General features: G+C 43.8%; 1 protein-coding gene and 1 non-coding gene across 4 annotated transcripts in view; one reads left to right on the forward strand and one right to left on the reverse strand.

Annotated features, from left to right (window-relative positions):
- LOC124802563 (rhophilin-2) overlaps nt 1-18,111 on the reverse strand; it is a 492,713-nt gene that overhangs the window by 52,602 nt on the left and 422,000 nt on the right. For all 3 annotated transcript variants that reach the window (XM_047263432.1, XM_047263431.1, XM_047263433.1), the window contains one exon: nt 7,960-8,035. In XM_047263432.1, the coding sequence (XP_047119388.1) occupies nt 7,960-8,035 (76 nt within the window). The remainder of the gene's footprint in view (nt 1-7,959; nt 8,036-18,111) is intronic.
- Nucleotides 9,909-9,982, forward strand: Trnat-ugu. Its single transcript has one exon. It is a non-coding gene; the product is annotated as a tRNA-Thr (tRNA).

Consider the following 18,111-nt stretch of genomic DNA (forward strand, 5'->3'; position numbering starts at 1 on the left):
TACCATTTGAAAATGGCACTGTAAGCCGAAATTGCGATCTTGGTGACTTAAATAATTTAAATAACAGTTCACACGAAAAATGCTGTCCTTTCTAAAAATTTACATATCTCCCAATCCCTGTGCAATGATATCAAGGTATGGGGATAGCATCGCGAGTATCATTAGGACCCTGAATTACTGCCTTGCAAATATTAACTCCATGTGAGCTGTGACTACACTGAGGCAATTTGTGAATGACGTCTTCTGGCAACCCCGCCCCCTGGACTCAGGCCCTCCGCACGCGGTGCGATTCAAAAGAAATTTGTTGCCGACGTGAGTTGATTACAGTCTGTCAGCGAATCGCTTCCTGTGTAGTTATACATAGAGCTCCGCAGACGACGCAACTGCAGAGTAACTCCATCAGTCAATCGCTTGCAACGCGTTGCCAACCAGTTGCCAGCGACGCGCCGTCCGCGTTGCCAGGCGGTCTGATCTGCATCGTGTCCACGAACACAGCTGTATTTTGGTTTAATGTGAAGATGAACGAGCAGGCTGTGGACATCAGCTTTGCACGGGAGCTCGAAAAACATCCCATTTTGTAAAACTACAAGCTCCCAGGCTACTACCGGATAGATTTGACAGAGAAAGCAGGTTATGAAAAGGGTGCTGTACATCCACTGTTTAAAGTAGAATTACCGAGTGGAAGTGAACTCTGAAGAGCCACAAATCTCCGATACTTGGAAATACAGGGTTACAATTAATGCACTATATGAAAAAAACGTAAATTAATTACAAACTACGGCGTGCACACACTTTATTCAACATGTAAACATCACTACAGTTTTTCGGATATGCCTACGGTTATTGGCGATGATGTGGCGCAGACGAATAGCGAAATTCAGCATGACCCGCTGAAGTGTCGAAACATCGATGCTATCGATGACCTACTGAATGGCTGTTTTTACCTCAGGGTTGGTTTTGAGGTTATTGCTGTACATCTTGTCTTCAATGCAGCGCCACAAAAAGGAGTCGCATGTGTTCGAATCCGGAGAATACGGCGGCCATTCTAAGTCCATGCCACTGGTCTCTGGGTACCCCAGAACCTGAATGCGATCCCCGAAGTGCTCCTGCAAGACAGTCAATCTCCTGCTTCGATGGGATCGAGCTCTGTCTTGCATGAACCACATCTTATCGAAATTAGGGTCACTTTGGACAATTGGGATAAAATCGTCTTCCAAAACTTTCGCGTACCGTTTGGTTGTCACTGTATCATCAAGGAATATAGAACTGATTATTCCGTGTCCGTGACTGGACACTGCACACCACACAGTCACCCGTTGAGGGTGAAGAGACTATTCGATCGCGAAATGCGGATTCTCAGTCCCCCAGATCCATCCAAATTAAAGTTGGCTTCATCCCTAAACCATACCCTGCATGTGCATAATAATTCCCAGCCGGCCGGAGTGGCCGAGCGGTTCTAGGCTCTACAGTCTGGAACCGCACGACAGCTACTGTCGCAGGTTCGAATCCTTCCTCGGACATGGATGTGTGTGACGTCCTTAGGTTAGTTAGGTTTAAGTAGTTCTAAATTCTAGGCGACTGATGACCTCAGCAGTTAAGTCTCATAGTGCTCAGAGCCAATAATTCCCATCAGGCTCCGCGGCCAATCGTGCAGTTTGAACATTCTAACGCAAAGCGTTCAGACGATTTTATTTCATATAGTTCAATAATTGTTAAACTGTATTAATACCATGGTGTTCACACACGAATGATTTACGAACACAAACCACCATCACCACATTTCCGCGTATATACATCTTAAGATGCTAGCGTTTTCAAAGGAAGAGTATCGATGTGTTACGGTGGAAGAAACAAACAACGCCAAATCAATGCAGCACTGTTGAGTCCATTAAAAACTATGAATTTCGAAAGTGTGTTTCAGCTCCTTGGCTGCTACATACAGCCTGCAGTTTACATTTCTTTGGATATGCGGATGAAATCAAAATGTTATTAGTCTTCTCATTGTGTGTAATAATAAGAGAGTACTATATCTTCCTCTAACATTAAATCTGTGCTCGACACGCCGAGTCTAACCAAAATATCTTCGGGCGCGACACGCTCGCTCACGGCAAGTACAGTTTCTCATTTCATAATTTCCCCATTTGCGGAACTGCGTTGCCAGCAACAAGTTGCCCCTTTTCAGTCGCGCCTTGTGCGGACTGCCTTAACAGTAAAGACGGTGTCGCTCGACTTCCGCTATCATCCTACAGCGATAGCGCCGCGTCCGTTTTCAGCTGTGGACCACTGTCGTTCATGCTCGCTAAGTGGGGCGGTCGTTCCACGCGGCCTGCTACTGCCATCGCGCCTGGGAAAACCCGCCAAGGACCCCGCTCCTTTGAATTCTTTTTGCCTTACAACTGTCGGCTGAAGAAAAAAAAATTATGTGGAACAGGCAGGAAGCAGAGCGCTCAACCCAACACGGATAGCAAAACAAGTTGCTGCCATGCCAATCTGGCATCGCGTCTCTATTGGTACGCATACTTATTGCACAGGGTGTTTCCGTGGGAGCGTGTAAAAATGTAACAGAACATAGAGAATGCTCCACTGGGCAATTTTAAGGAGATATGAAAGTTAACTTGTCTACCACTTTGTCAAGCATTACCGATTTCCCGCTTATTTACAACTAACCTGCGTACGAGTTTACACGTGCTGTGTTGCTTATTTACACGAACATTCTTTATTTCCTGCAAGGAAACGAGGAGGACGAGCCTGGTTACCAGGAAGTCATGATGCAGGTTTTGTTTACCTTGCTTGTCCATAAGGTAGCTCTGTTGTATCGTATTTACATTGTCCCATGACAGAACGTGCTATGAATCAACGACAGGCCCATTAATTACTCAGTGCTATTCAGAAACGTACAGTACAATACAATACCACGGAGCAGTACCGGCACAGTACTTCATGGTCACTGAATTGGAAGGGGACGTATGGCCTGCGAGGTCACTTGACCTGAATCCCCTTGATAATTTCCTGTGGGGATATTTAAAGTCACCTGTGTATGTATCCCAGTGGATACGGAGAAGGAATTAGTTGCCAGAATTGTAGCTGCCTGTGATGTGATTCGAAAAAACCAGGGATATCTGTCAGGGTGCGTCGAAATCTTGTTCGCCGATGTCATGTTTGCATTGGGGTTGGTGGCCCTCAGTTTCAGCACATTTTCTAAGATACAGAACATATGGAACGTTCATTGCATCAATGATGCTATCTGTACTAAAAAGTACACAGTGATGTGATTTCATTCCTATTATCTCCTTAAGTGGGCTTCTCTGACCCCAGGTTCATTACCTACAACTTTTCTGTGGAGCATGCTGTACGTCCTGTACATTTTTGCACGCTCTTACGAAAACACCTTGTATAGCGCAAATAAAAGAGTGAGAGTTTCAGTGTTATCTTTGACGGCCGCTGTGACCGAGCGGTTCTAGGCGCTTCGGTCAGGAACCGCGCTGCTGCTGTCCTTAGGTTAGGTAGGTTTAAGTAGTTCTAAGTTCTAGCGGACTGATGACCTCAGAAGTCAAGTCCCATAATGCTCAGAGCCATTTGAACCATTTTTGACTACTAATGGATGCCAGTGTTTAGATGATGTTGAAATCTGTGGTACCATACATCGATATACCACACCACAGACATCGCGAATGTGGCAACTAATTGCACGTTTCCCCTCAGATGTCAATAGCGTTCGCACGGGCTTTGGCGTACCCAATGGTACGTGCCCTCTGCCGCCGCAATTACGGCGGCCGGCGGCAGCCAGGCAACGGACTGACACTAGGAGCTCCTTCACTAATAGACGCAGACGCCGCCTAGTCGCAGCTCCAACCCAATCGTCCATGCTTAATACAGAGATCTTCATCCTTGTTGGCACTGATAGCTGGACTTTATTTCTTGATGCAATATTTGCAATGAGTATTCGTACACTTTGAGAAATCTTCTATTAAGTAAATCTTCTGTTAACTGTGTTAATTCGTTCCCTAATCACTTCTGCTCCTTTCCAGCTTTCCTACGACGACAGTTGCGACACCTCTCCTTACTGCTGTGTGCGAAGTCGTACACCAGGAAAACCAATGATTTGCCAACGATGTTAGGCTGTGATTGGATCGAGCGGGAAGCAGAGATGGTCAGATCTACCCTGGATGACGCCACCGTGGCTGTCGCCCATCCGCCTCAGAGCAGCAGTCGGGCCGACAGCAGACAAAGCGCTGGCGACCCTGCCAGGGCAGCCGCGATCCGATGCTAGCGGGCATTGTCCGCGGATCACGTACCGAGCGGGACCAGCCTGCGCTCGTAATTGGCGAGCGGCCGGCGCGGCGAAGCTCGCGCGGTAATCACAGTATTTAAACGTTATTAAAGCTAAGAGGGCGCTTTTTCTTTTGCGGGCCGTCGCAAATTAACATCTTAAATTGAATTCCTGCGCCAGTAATCCCGGTGAACCGGATGGACTCGGCGCGCGGTCGCAGCGAGACCTTGCGCTCGACCTTCCCGCCGCCCCATTCGCCTCTCCGCAACTTTACGACGCGGCGGCCGGCGACCGCTCGTAAAGGTGTGGGGCAGCCGCAGCTATTGTTCCGCCAATATCTCGTCTGGCCGTCCAGGGGGCAACTGCGCGTATAAACACGCGCGTCAGAAGCGAGGTGACCCGAGGTCACCGTTCGGTGAGCAGCTCGTACGGAGCCGTGAAGAATCTTGCCGAGATATATTTAAGTGGCTTTCGTGATGTCTCGGTAAATACGGAGTGGGGCAGGGAAGCATCACTAACTCCGAAGGTTAATCAAGAAAAAAAAAGAAAAAACATGGTGGAACATAATTATATTTTGACGCAGTAGGATGCAACTGGAAGTTAATTTCATGAAGTTTTAAACAACAGGTCTTGCAAGTGATGTCCCTCACTGTTAATGCAGCGTTGCCGCCGGTTTCTAGAGTTCTGCATAACTTGATGAAGCATCTGCTAGGGAATGGGGCCAACTTCAAGGCGTATTGCATGCTTTAAGGGTTGCAGGGTCCTCGGTCGATGTTTATGCACCTCACTCTTGTGACAGTCTAAATGGTTCAAATGGCTCTGAGCACTATGGGACTTAACATCTGAGGTCATCAGTCCCCTAGGACTTTACTTAAACCTAACTAACCTAAGGACGTCACACACATCCATGCCCGAGGCAGGATTCGAACCTGCGACCGTAGCGGTCGCGCGGTTCCAGACTGTAGCGCCTAGAACCGCTCGGCCACTCCGGCCGGCTGTGATAGTCCCATAAAGAGTAGTTGGACGGGGTCAAATCCGACAAGCACGCGATCATGGGATGTCACTGTAGCCGAAAATCACACGCCTGACGAAGATTTCCCTTGAAACATTAATCGAATATCTAACCGTGTAGGCCGTGGAACCATCCTGTTGAAACCACAATAGCCACATATCCATTTCTTGAAGATGTGACTAAAAAATTGTTGCATCATATTGACATACCGCTCAGAATTGATGGTAACAACATTCTCTGTTCGACCGGTTCTCTGTGCTCCAACTCTGTTTTGCACAATACTAACACACACATGGAAGTTCACCCGTAACAAAATCGATTTCTAGTCAGGAACGGCGTTTCCAGGGGATATTTGACAGAGTACGCACCGCACACTGTACTGCAGTGATGGGTTTTGCAAAAAGTACGCTCGACGGAAAAAGCATGTTCCTTGTTCTAAACCATATTTACAACTGGAAGTCACACTAACGGGAACTTCCACTGATGCTACTTCAATAGAGACCATGCCCAGCTTTCCAACGCCTCCCCTCCGTTCACAACTGTAACTTGAAAGTTGGGATACTTCCCTGCCCCACCCTGTACAACTGTCCGCTCCGTAGCTGCGTGGTCAGCATACACAGTGGGTGAGAAGTCGTTCGCTAAATAGTTTTAAATGTCGGGAAGTTTTATGACTACTTATAATGAATCCTGTTACGTTTTATTATGGATTCCTTCAGAAAACCTTGACATCCGTAGCATTTTCTTACAGTGAACGAAGAGGTGGCACGGAAGTTGACTTTACGAGAGCGCGCACATGTCGTTTCACGGTTTGAAGTGTGAAGATCTGAAGCCCTTGTTCAGTGATGGTCGTCGAGTGTTCGTGGCCCTTTGCCCCACTTGATGGTAAAACTATTAGGAACTGTCACACCAAGTTGAGAATTGGTTCAGATGAAATAAATCTCGAAGAGAACGACCTTCGGTGGTGCAATCTCCAGAAAATGTAGAGGCAGTGAGGGTCATCTTCACTTTCAGTCCTGATAAATCAACACACCAGGCAGCTCGTGAGAGGGGAATCAGCAGGCACACAGTGTCTGTTGTGCTAACGAAGGACCTGATCTGGAAACCCTATTACGTTGAGGAGTTACAGGCGATGTTTCAGATAGGGGAAGTCGTCAATCGGCGCAACTGCCTTTACTGGCCAGACACAAATCCAGGAACGACAACTGAAAAATCACAGAGCCAATCAAAATTGATAGCCTAGTGCGGTGCGACTGAGAAACTTCTCATTTGTCCATTCATATTGCGAGACACCATGAACAGCGACCGGTTTGGCCAGATGCTGAATCAATACGTGTGGCCACTGATACCACTACGCAAAAATGTTGCAGATATCCTCCTTCGCCAGGACAGAGCACCATCTCATTTTGCCTGCATCGTTCCTGACTGGCTGGACAAACACTTTTTAGGTCATTGGCTGGGATGACGAGGAACCTGTGAACGGTCACCCCTTGTGACTTTCCTCTTGTGGGATTGGGCCAAAGAAGAGATGTACCGAACCAACTCACGCAGTGTCGGCGAATAAGAGGAGAGAGAAACACAACTGTCTTCGGAAATGTCCCTGTGACTTTCCTGCAGAAGTCAGTTGCTATTCCGAGACGCTTGGGCTGTTTGGTCGCCAACGCAGAAGCATATGTGTAATTGTAGTATAGTACACATATTCTCATGGTCCTGAGAACCGACTACAACTTCTTCCGTATGCAAAAATTCATTAGTAAATAATTTACGAATATTTAAAACTAGGGAGCGACTTCTCACCCATTCTGTATATGGCTGCCATGCCAAGGACCAGAGTTCGGTTCCCAGTATTGCAAAGGATTTTTTCTTTATGAGAGGACTGACACTGTGTGCACTCAGCCTCGTAATGCCAACTGAGGAGCTACTTGGCCGAACAGTAGCGCCTCCACGGTCTGGAAAGTCTGCAAAACGGCCGGGAGATCGATGTGCTGACAACATACCGCATCCGCATGACACCGCATAGCAGATGACGACACGGCGGCCGGTAGGCGTCCCTTATGCCTTCAAGGCCTAGACGAAGAGCTCGCTTTCAGTGAGTAAAGCTGTCTAAATAAATCTATTTGTAAATTTAGTATCCCTATCTAGAGCCGATGATTACGACGCTTTGTTGGTTTTGGGTTCACGACAAGAAGTTCTTTAACGCTAGTACTAAAATTTTATTAAACAAGTGTAGATAAAAGTATCGGATTAATTAAACAACAATACGAATCTTTGATCTATCTATCTTTCGATATAGACTGTTCAGTCACATTAATGCAACTGTGTCGAAGACTGAATAACCACCTTTTGCAGTGCAGTCACATTTCAAACCTCTCTGCAGCATCTCGTACTGTGACGGTTTGAAAAACTGTTCATGATGATCTGCGATTCGCAACGAGTTTTGTCGGCATATGAACGTTGAAGGAACTCAACAAACTATCACCGTCGGGAGGGGGGGGGGGGGGAGGAGGAGGGAGGTTGATAGCTCACAAATACTAAAATTTCGAGATCCACCTTTACTGTTGTTTCTAAGAAACACACAACTCAGACCGACATAAGAATTCGGTGTTTCGACCCACAAGGCTACCTTTTAGAGAAAACTGATGCTAGGAACTGATAATTACTGGCGGTAAGAACCACTTACCTTGAACGGATCTCTGAAGTCTATTTCTTTGGTCTCTTTGAGGCCCAATGGGATCATGGGCATAACAGGTTCCAAGCTGAAAAACAAGAAACAATGCAGTTACAAGAAACTCTTTACTGTCAAACAATTCTCATTGAAAAGGGCATATATCTAAAACTGATCCGTAAATCTTGAAGGCAATAACACTTTAACTGTCTTTGTAATGCACTCTAAAAATTTAATGTGAATTTTGGTAATACTGCATTCTTCAGAACCTTTAATTTTCATTTTAATTATAATCTATGGTAAGAATGTGATGATCCTTTGCTTAGAAACTGAAGTTGTTCTAACTCCAGCGTTGCGTACTACACTATTTTAATAGCTCTATGGCTATGAAAAGGAAAGGAGTGTGGTAACGAAGTGAGAGATGGACATTTTAGGCAAATAAATGGATATAGAGGGCCAGATTCTGCGTGAAGAGGAGACATTATAGCTTCTTCGTAGAAAATTAAAATTTCAAGTGAAAAATTGCTTCCGGGTGCAATTTTGCGAAAGAACTGTTCACAATTTACATCTTAATTAGAACTTTTAATAAGTTCCACAGGGAACAAGATAAGAAACTGTGATTTAGGATTTCTTCAGTATCCCTGAAGTAGGTCTGGTGAGTGTGGAAATAGCTCTTTCAATGATATCACCAACTGAACTTTCGCTTCACTTCCAAAAACGTAGTGGGTGATGACTTTAGGCTTAGATCCGCTTTCCCCGAAACTGCAAATGAGCAAACAGCTGAAAACAAATAGCTCTCACATTCACTCTGTTACTGCTGTCGTTCCGCTGAGTTGTCTGAAGCGTTCCCCCACCGGCTTCTTTTCTTTTTTGGGTGTGTGTCAACCTTAGTCTATTTCAACCGTCTCCAGCTTCAGACAGTTTCAATGTTTTTCAAGGCAATGACGTCGATTAGACTACAATTAAAATAGTCTTTATTTACTTGGCTTCCTCGAGATTGTGTGTAATTAACTCGGCGATAATTAGTGTTTACGGGCGACACTGAGTTCACATGAATTTCATCCAATCCGATATAATTTTAAATCGCTTTCTCCATATTCTACGTCTCGTCAAACTGATCACTTCAGTTCCCTTAAAAAAAAAAAAAAAATCCACGAATGTCTTTCGTTTGAAACTTTCAATGGGAATTTCACCAGAGACTTGGTAGAGGAAACACGCTGGCATTCAAAACAGACTCTAGTCGTCTCTGAATGAGTAAATACACGTCCTGTATGGTTCTAAAGGGGATCTTAGATCATTCTTCCTCCAAAATAGTGGCAATTTCAGGCAACGATGATGGAGGTGGACAGAAGACCACATACACTTTTCTCAATAGTAGACCATGAAAGATCAACACTACTGAGATCTGGTGGCTGTGGCGAACAGTGGATATATGCAGACAGTAGCTGTTCTCGGAAGAACAGATACCACTGATGACCGTGCAGCTTCTCTGTAATAAATGATAATTAACTGAAACCCTCAGCTGCCGACAAGTGTTGATATACCTCGATAGAGACAGCTGAAAATGTGTGCCCCGACCGGGACTCTAACCCAGGATCCCCTGCTTACATGGTAGACGTCCATCGAGGTATATCAGCAACACCTGTCTGCAGCTGAAGGTTTCAATTAATTATTATTTATTCTAGAGAAGCCGCACGGTCATCAACGGTATCTGTTCTTTCGAGAACAGTTACTCTCTTCATATATAGTTAAATAGCTACCCGGCCATTGACCTTCGTCAGTGCGAATGCTCACAGGTTGCCGTAACTCTCACGGGAATCGTCACCTTAGTGTGCGCGAGTAATGAGTGGATGGGCAAATATCTATTACGGACATAACGTATGTAGATTTTGGACAGTTGGGAATGTGGGTCCCAAGGGAAGCGTGCAAGGGGTAAGTCCCTGCAGTCGCGCTATTCATCTGTGTCCTCGGTGGCTCAGATGGATAGAGCGTCTGCCATGTAAGCAGGAGATCCCGGGTTCGAGTCCCGGTCGGGGCACACATTTTCAGCTGTCCCCATCGACGTATAACAACAACACCTGTCAGCAGCTGAGGGTTTCAAATAATTATCATTTGAACAGTGCATAAGCGGTAATTCATCCTTATATTCACAAAACCAATCCTGGAAGATTGGAACAGTGTGGACAGGAATCCTGTTGTCTTTGAACACAGCATCACCACTGGAAAACAAACGCTGTACTATAGGATCGACTTTATCAGCCAAAAGGGTCACATTATTCTTGGCAGTAATGCGACCTTGTATAGATATAACCATGGGGACACCACGATGTGGCTGTCCAAATCATCACCGAACCACCACAAATTTCACTCTTGGGACGTAAACTAGGCCACACGTTGTTGACAGTATGAAAGAAGACTCATCCCACCATGTGTCTTTCTTCCGTTGCTCCACAGTCCAGTTTTAATGGCTTCGTCCCTGTTAGGGTACTTGCATCACTGATGAGTGGTTTTGGAAATCCAGCTCGCTAGTACTTACTTTCTTGTTGAGCTCCCTTGTGTTTTGATACTAACAGGGTTCGCGAGAGCGACATTCACTCTTCCAGTGATTTTTGCAGCTGTCGTTTCCTTTTTTGCTCGACGCAATCCTCTTCAATGATTATCTTTCACGATCACTCATTATACACTGACGCCTGCAGTTGTGACTTCGCGATAATGTTTTTCCGTCTTCTCGGTATGCAATATAAGTCTTCCGTATGGTGCCTCTTTAAATACCGAATACTTCGGCTCCCTTTGTTGCAGGAGCACCCAATATACGAACACTAACAATCTGTCCACGTTCGAATCCTAACAATCTATCCACGTTCGAATCCATCTAGTTCCGATACAATGTACTCAAAACTACACCGGACACTGTTGTGACTACGACTGTCTTTCGTGGTCAAACACAACAGCGCAACCATTAGGCTTGGCTAGTATCTGAATTTATGTTCAAGCACGCATTTCTCGTAGTATTCACATATTTTCGTGCAAACCCTATGTCATTAATTGACCTGTTATGTCGCAATAACTTTTCTTTCATTTTCATTTGCGTCTCAGATCTGCCTCTGAAGCCATTTATGTCTCTCCCAAGTATTCACAAAACACATATCTAAATTTGTTAAACTAGCAATGTTAACTAGTTGAGGACTTCATGGAATAAAGTAACCTAACCACACTTTCCTGGATAAGGCAGGAGGGAGTAAATCTCAATTACGAAAGGTTCAATGAACACACTGCCAGGCACTGAAGGGTGAACAGCGGAGTAGTCATGTAGATGAGCAAAGCTATGCCAACGCAGCAAATAGATAAAAAGGGACTATACAGGTCTGAAAACGAGATACCGAAAGTTTCAAAGTAGGAATGGCTAGAATAGAAATGCAAGGCAGTAGGAGCATGCATGACCCTGGGTAAGATATACGCAGGGTAAAAGAATTAAAAAGACCTTTCGAGAAAAGACACGCATTTGAATTAATATTAAGAGCTCAGACGGCAAAGCCGTACTAAGCAAAGAAGGGAAGGCTCAAACAAAAAGAGAGCCTGCATAAGGGAAACAAACTTAAAGACAATATAATAGAAAGAAAACAGGAAGTACATGAAGATGAGAGCGGAGATTTAGCACTGTGAGAAGAATTTGACAGAGCTCTGAAGCACCTAAGTCGAGACAAGTTCCTCAGAGTAGAAGACATTCCGTCATAATTTTTGTGCGTCTTTGGTACGTCCAATCATTCCATCTGTTGCGCAAGTTATACGAGACAGCTCACAGCTCAAGAAGAATATAATAATTCCAATTACAAAGAAATCAAGTCTGACATGTGAATATTAAAGAACAATCAGTTTAATGACTCGTGGAAAAACTGGTAGTAGCCAGCCGGGGAAAGATCAGTTTGGGTTACAGAGCAATCTACGAACGCGCGAGATAAAACTGGACCTACAAGTCATTTCACAAGGTTAAAGAGAGTCAAACGACGTTCATAGCACTTACAGATTTAGAAAAAGTTTTTGACAATGCTGACTGGAATACAAACTTTGAAATTCTTAATACAGCAGAGGTACAACACAGAGAGAGCAAAGGTCTCTATATCTTGTACAGAAATCAGAATCAAGTTTTTAAATTTTGAGGGCACGAAAAGGAAACGATAGTTGAAATGGGGTTCAAAATGGTTCAAATGGCTCTGGGCACTATGGGACTTAACATCTGTGGTCATCAGTCCCCTAGAACTTAGAACTAGTTAAACCTAACTAACCTAAGGACATCAGACACACCCATGCACGAGGCAGGATTCGTACATGTGACCGTAGCGGTCACGCGGTTCCAGATTGAAGCGCCTAGAACCGCACGACCACACCGGGCGGCTGAAATGGAGTAAGTTGTGTCTTCCAGATGTGAACCTGTACGCTGAACAAGCAGAAAGAAAACAAAGGATGAATCTGGAGAGTGAACTGTTCAGGGAGAAGAAATAAAAACTTGGGGTTTGGCGATGACATAATTTTGTAAGGGACAGCAAAGGACTTGCAAGAGCAATTGGACAGAACGAATAGTGTCTTGGACAGTTTATAAGAACAAAAGTGTATGTACTCGAACTGAATCAGGTAATGCTGATATAATTGTATTAAGAAATGAGACATTGATAATAATGAACGAGTTCTGCTCTTTACTCAGCAAAAAAACTGACTATGGCCGTAAGAGAGAGGATATAAAATGTAGACTTCAACAGCAAGAAAAGGTTCCTTAAGAAGAGAAATTTTTTACATCTAATTTAAATTTAGGCGTTAAAAAGCCTTTTCTGAAGGTATGTCTCCGGAGTGTAGCCTTTTATGGAAGTGAAAGGTGAACGGTAAGCAGTTCAGACAAGGCGAGAATATAAGATTTTGAAACGTGGTGCTACAAGGCAATGCTGTATGTTATAGGTAGACAGATAGATCTAAAAACTAATTGTGAGGTTACTTAACCGAAATGTGGAAAAGAAAATTTGGCGCAACTCGACTAAAAGAATGATTCGTCAATACACCGCATCCTGATGCATCAACAAATCGTCAGGTTGCTAACTGAAGGAAACATGTGGAGTAAAAATTGTAAGAGTGAAGGTCACACAAACATACTTTACCTTTAGCGTACCGGACCATATTTAGGAACATGCCCTTTAGCGTTTCCTATCCTAAAAAAATTAAAACTGAAGTGCTGACACTGTGAAGAGGAATTGAACGAGTAGTGGTAGTTGCGCAAAAGCGTGAGAGAAAAAAAACAAAAATGATTGGGGTGTTATTTTTATAGTCAGTCAGACGAGCAAAACAAAGTCCGCCACTGGATCTCGTCTGCCAACAACATTCATGGTATTCTCCCATTCGTCGCGGTCGGTGATGCCAACTTCGCAATGCCTTTCAGCCAGTGAAAGGGCGTACGTCAATGATCAATTGCTTTGCAAGAAATTACCTTCCTTTTAATCGCGGTGGTCGTCAACTAAATGCACACTGACAGTTCACGAAGCGCTAAGTGCTAATCCATTACACCACACAAACGTGACGCAATGTAATAGACGTATCCGGTGTATTTGCCGTTTATTGCGAGCCACAATCTAGCACGTTCTTCGCTGCGAAACACGTTCTCTCCTAGTAAAACAGCAAGTCGGCAAGTATCTGAATGACAAGGTAATGTCGCAGGATGAAAGCAGTAATTTGATGCCGCGGAAGGGCAAGTTATGGACTCGTACTAACATGAGTTCGATTTCAATATTTTTATGATTCTACAACGGTCATTAAAGGCTATGACAAGTAACAGTTACACATTACTGGAAGCACTGTTTGAAGCTAAAAAATTTCTGAACTCCATCTCTGGCAGCCTGTCTTCTTTCTGTTAAATTTATTTGGTCTTCTGTCAAGCACCTTGTTTTGTTAGCCTCTTCTCATCCACCCAGAACAGAATATACCTGTAAATTTTCTTCCTTCCTTTTCTAGATGACTCGATTAATCCTTCATTTTCCTGGTACAGTTTCCCATTTTCCTGGTAATCTCTACTGTCCACCCATGACCTTTGGACTCATTATCTTGCAGAGGATCTCACTCGAATTTCTCCCCTTTCTTACATGCTACATAGCTGTCATTCAGAAGCATCCACTAGTACATAAACACCGTTTTATCACCGTGTTGCACTGTATAAATATTGCTCGCCTTGAAGAAGAATTTCCTCTTGTGTAAAGCACGTGTCCTGCGAAAACCATGGCCCACCTTCTCTCGTCCGATGTTGTTGGCATCTTTTCAGCTGTACCATTTCCCGGAGATATTAAAAGCTGTCATCTCTTTGTGTACATCCACTCGCTGTCTTCAGTTTGAGTCTCCTTTCTTCTTCTTCTTCTTCTTCTTCTTCTTCTTCTTCTTCTTCTTCCGCCGACTACGGCTTTTAGTGTTGGCAATTTTAGGATATTCACCTGGTCTGTAGCCGTGTCAGTATTTCTAGACAGGATCGCGGGACAGTCACCGAATGCAAACCAGTTCACTTCGATACAGCTTTTTCCTGTCCAACTCTTTTGCCCATTTGTGGTGGAGACGGGGTGAGGGGAAGAGGATGATCTCCAAAATATAGTTGACGCGAATCGCAGACGATCCTCACTCTGTCTTATCTATGTTTAAGCGCCAAACTCCTCTGAGAGTTTCTCTTTTTACCTTCGAAAGGCGCCACCATTAACGTCTGCTTGACAATTTCCGTCCTTTTGCCTATTTAACAAATAAAATGAAAATTTATGATACTTATGTAGTATCCTTGGGCAACAGAAGAGAAACTGAAATTAAATGATGAAAGGAGAAAATATAAAAATGCAGTAAATGAAGCAGGCAAAAAGGAATACAAACGTCTCAAAAATGAGATCGACAGGAAGTGCAAAATGGCTAAGCAGGGATGGCTAGAGGACAAATGTAAGGCTTATCTCTCGAGGGGTAAGATAGATACTGCCTACAGGAAAATTAAAGGGACCTTTGGAGAAAAGAGAACCACTTGTATGAATATCAAGAGCTCAGAAGGAAACCCAGTTCGAAGCAAAGAAGGGAAAGCAGAAAGATGGAAGTACATAGAGGGCGATGTACTGGAGGGCAATATTAAAGAAATGGACGACGACGTGGATGAAGATGAAATGGGAGATATGATACTGCGTGAAGAGTTTGACAGAGCACTGAAAGACCTGAGTCGAAACAAGGCCCCGGCAGTAGACAACATTCCATTAGAACTACTGACAGCATTGGGAGAGCCAGTCCTGACAAAACTCTACCATCTGGTGAGCAAGATGTATGAGACAGGCGAAATACCCACAGACTTCAAGAAGAATATAATAATTCCAATCCCAAAGAAAGCAGGTATTGACAGGTGTGACAATTACCGGACTATCAGTTTAATAAGGCACGGCTGCAAAATACTAACACGAATTCCTTACAGACGAATAGGAAAACAGGTAGAGACAACCTCGGGGAGGATCAGTTTGGATTCCGTAGAAAGGTTGGAACACATGAGGCAATACAGACGCTACGATTTATCTTAGAAGCTAGATTAAGGAAATGCAAACCTACGTTTCTAAACTTTGTAGATTTACAGAAAGCTTTTGACAATGTTGACTGGAATATTCTCTTTCAAATTCTGAAGGTGGCAGGGGTCAAATACAGGGATCGAAAGGCTAGAAACCAGACGGCAGTTTTAAGAGTCGAGGGCCATGAAAGGGAAGCTGTGGTTGGGAAGAGAGAGAGACAGGGTTGTAGCCTCTCCCCGATGCTATTCAATCTGTATATTGAGCAAGCAGTAAAGGAAACAAAAGAAAAATTTGGAGTAGGAAATAAAAACATTGAGGTTCGCCGATGACTTTGTAATTCTGTCACAGACAGCAAAGTAACTAGAAGAGCAGTTAAACGGAATGGACAGTGTCTTGAAAGGAGGATGTAAGGTGAACATCAAGAAAAGCAAAACTAGGATACTGGAATGCAGTCGAATTAAATCGGGTGAGGCTGACGGTATTAGATTAGGAAATGACACAGAGGAGCAAAATAACTGATCATGGTCGACGTAGAGAGGATATAAAATGTAGGCTGGCAATGGCAAGCAAACCGTTTCTGAAGAAGAGAAATTTGTTAACATCGAGTATAGATTTAAGTGTCAGGAAGTCTTTTCTGAAAGTATTTTTAGGAACCTAGCCATGTGTGGAAGTGAAACTTACATGATAAATAGTTTAGACAAAAAGAGAACAGAAGCTTTCGAAATGAGGTGCTACAGAAGAATGCTGGAGATTAGATGGATAGATCACGTAATTAATGAAGATGTACTGAATAAAATTGGGAGAAGAGGAATTTGTGGCACAACTTGACTAGAAGAAGGGATCGGTTGGTAGGACATGTTCTGAGGCATCTAGGGATCACCAATTTAGTATTGGAGGTCAGCGTGGAGGGTAAAAATCATAGAGGGAGACCAAGAGATGAATACACTAAGCAGATTCAGAAGGATGTAGGGTGCGGTAGGTACTTCGAGATGATGAAGGTTGCACAGGATAGGGTAGCATGGAGAGCTGGATCAAACCAGTCTCTGGACTGAAGACCCCAATAACAACATGTAGTATTGATACTGAACTCACTCAGTGCAGAGCGTATGCCACATTAGTTGCGTGTGACAAGTGGAAATTGTGACACTTAAGGCGGAAGGCGGATTCTGCTACTGGTTAACACTCTGGACTCGCACTGTGGAGGACGACGGGTCAAATTCGCGCCCGGTCATCCAGATTTGGGTTTTCCGTGATTTTCTTAAATCGCTCCAGAAAAATGCCGGGATGGTTTCTCTGAAAGGGCATATCGATTTCCTTACTCGTTCTCGACACAATCCCCGCTTGCGCTCCGACTCTGCGTAAATCTACAGCGATGGGACATTAAAACCTCATCTTCCTGTCTTCCTTCCCCCCCCCCCCCCCCCCCCCCCGGATCTCTACATTTTAATGGGAACGATAAAGAGGAAAGTAATTCCATTTCCGAAACTATGGGGCTGTGAAAAGGTCAAAGTGCCTGCTGCATCCTTTTTCATTGTAATATTGAATCTGTCACGGAAGAGCTCTAGCGGAATTTGAAAGGAAAGGTGAGGGAAGAAGTCGGAGGAAAGTTACAGCTTTAAACCGGTCCGGGCGGCGCGCATTGATGTTGTTGTTATTGTTGAGGATGATAATTATTCCGCGCTGTCGTTGTCTTCAAATCGGGAACTGGTTTGATGCAGTTCTCCATTCTAGTCCATCTATCGTTAGTTTCTTCGTCACTCGTTAATTGCTGCAACCTAAATCCATTTGTAACTGCTTATTATAGTCAAACCACTAGTTCTTCTCTTGAAGCATCCCTCTATTACCAAACTGAAGATTCCTTCATGCTTCAGAATGCGTCGTATCAACCGATGGCTTCTTTTAGTCAAGTTGCGCCACAAATTACTTTTCCCTCCAATTCCATTAAACGTTAGTTATTCCATTTACGTATCTTATCTTTAGCATTCTTCTGTACTACTGTATTTGAACACTGTAAGGCAAATATTACTGCCTTGCTTCTCTTGAGACAGCTGACAGCTCCCACAAAATGAGGAAAGGAAAAACAGTTATCGCTTATTATATTTTCGCTGTTCATGCAGCGAAACTTTGGCTTAAGATATGAGGGCTCAATTTATTACTTCTTTACTACGAACTCTATTCGCGGTGTAGTTTGTTGACAGTATCCACGTATACCACTGAATGTACCCGCAAAATTATGTCACTGTATGACATACAGCTCTGGAGGTAATAACTCGTAAACATTTACATGCACGAAAAAACTAGCTTCTGCTTAATATGGCACGCAGCAAAATATGAAGATCAGGAATGATGTTTTAATTTATTATTTCTGTAATAACATCTCTATCGCAATACACTCTGCAGACATTATGTACGTGCATCACTAAATTTACCTGCAGAATTATGTCGCTGTACGACACATACTTCAAGAGACATGAAATCAAACACTGAGATGTGCGAAAAACTTGTTTTTGCTTAAAATGGAGCGCAGATTACCTAGACTATATTCATCCAGAGATTCGTAATGGGAGAGCTTAGAGGCTTCCAGTTTCAAACCTTTTCTAAACTTTTCCTCGCTTACATA

The sequence above is a fragment of the Schistocerca piceifrons genome, chromosome 6 (genome assembly GCF_021461385.2).
Source record: "Schistocerca piceifrons isolate TAMUIC-IGC-003096 chromosome 6, iqSchPice1.1, whole genome shotgun sequence".
Taxonomy (NCBI): domain Eukaryota; kingdom Metazoa; phylum Arthropoda; class Insecta; order Orthoptera; family Acrididae; genus Schistocerca; species Schistocerca piceifrons.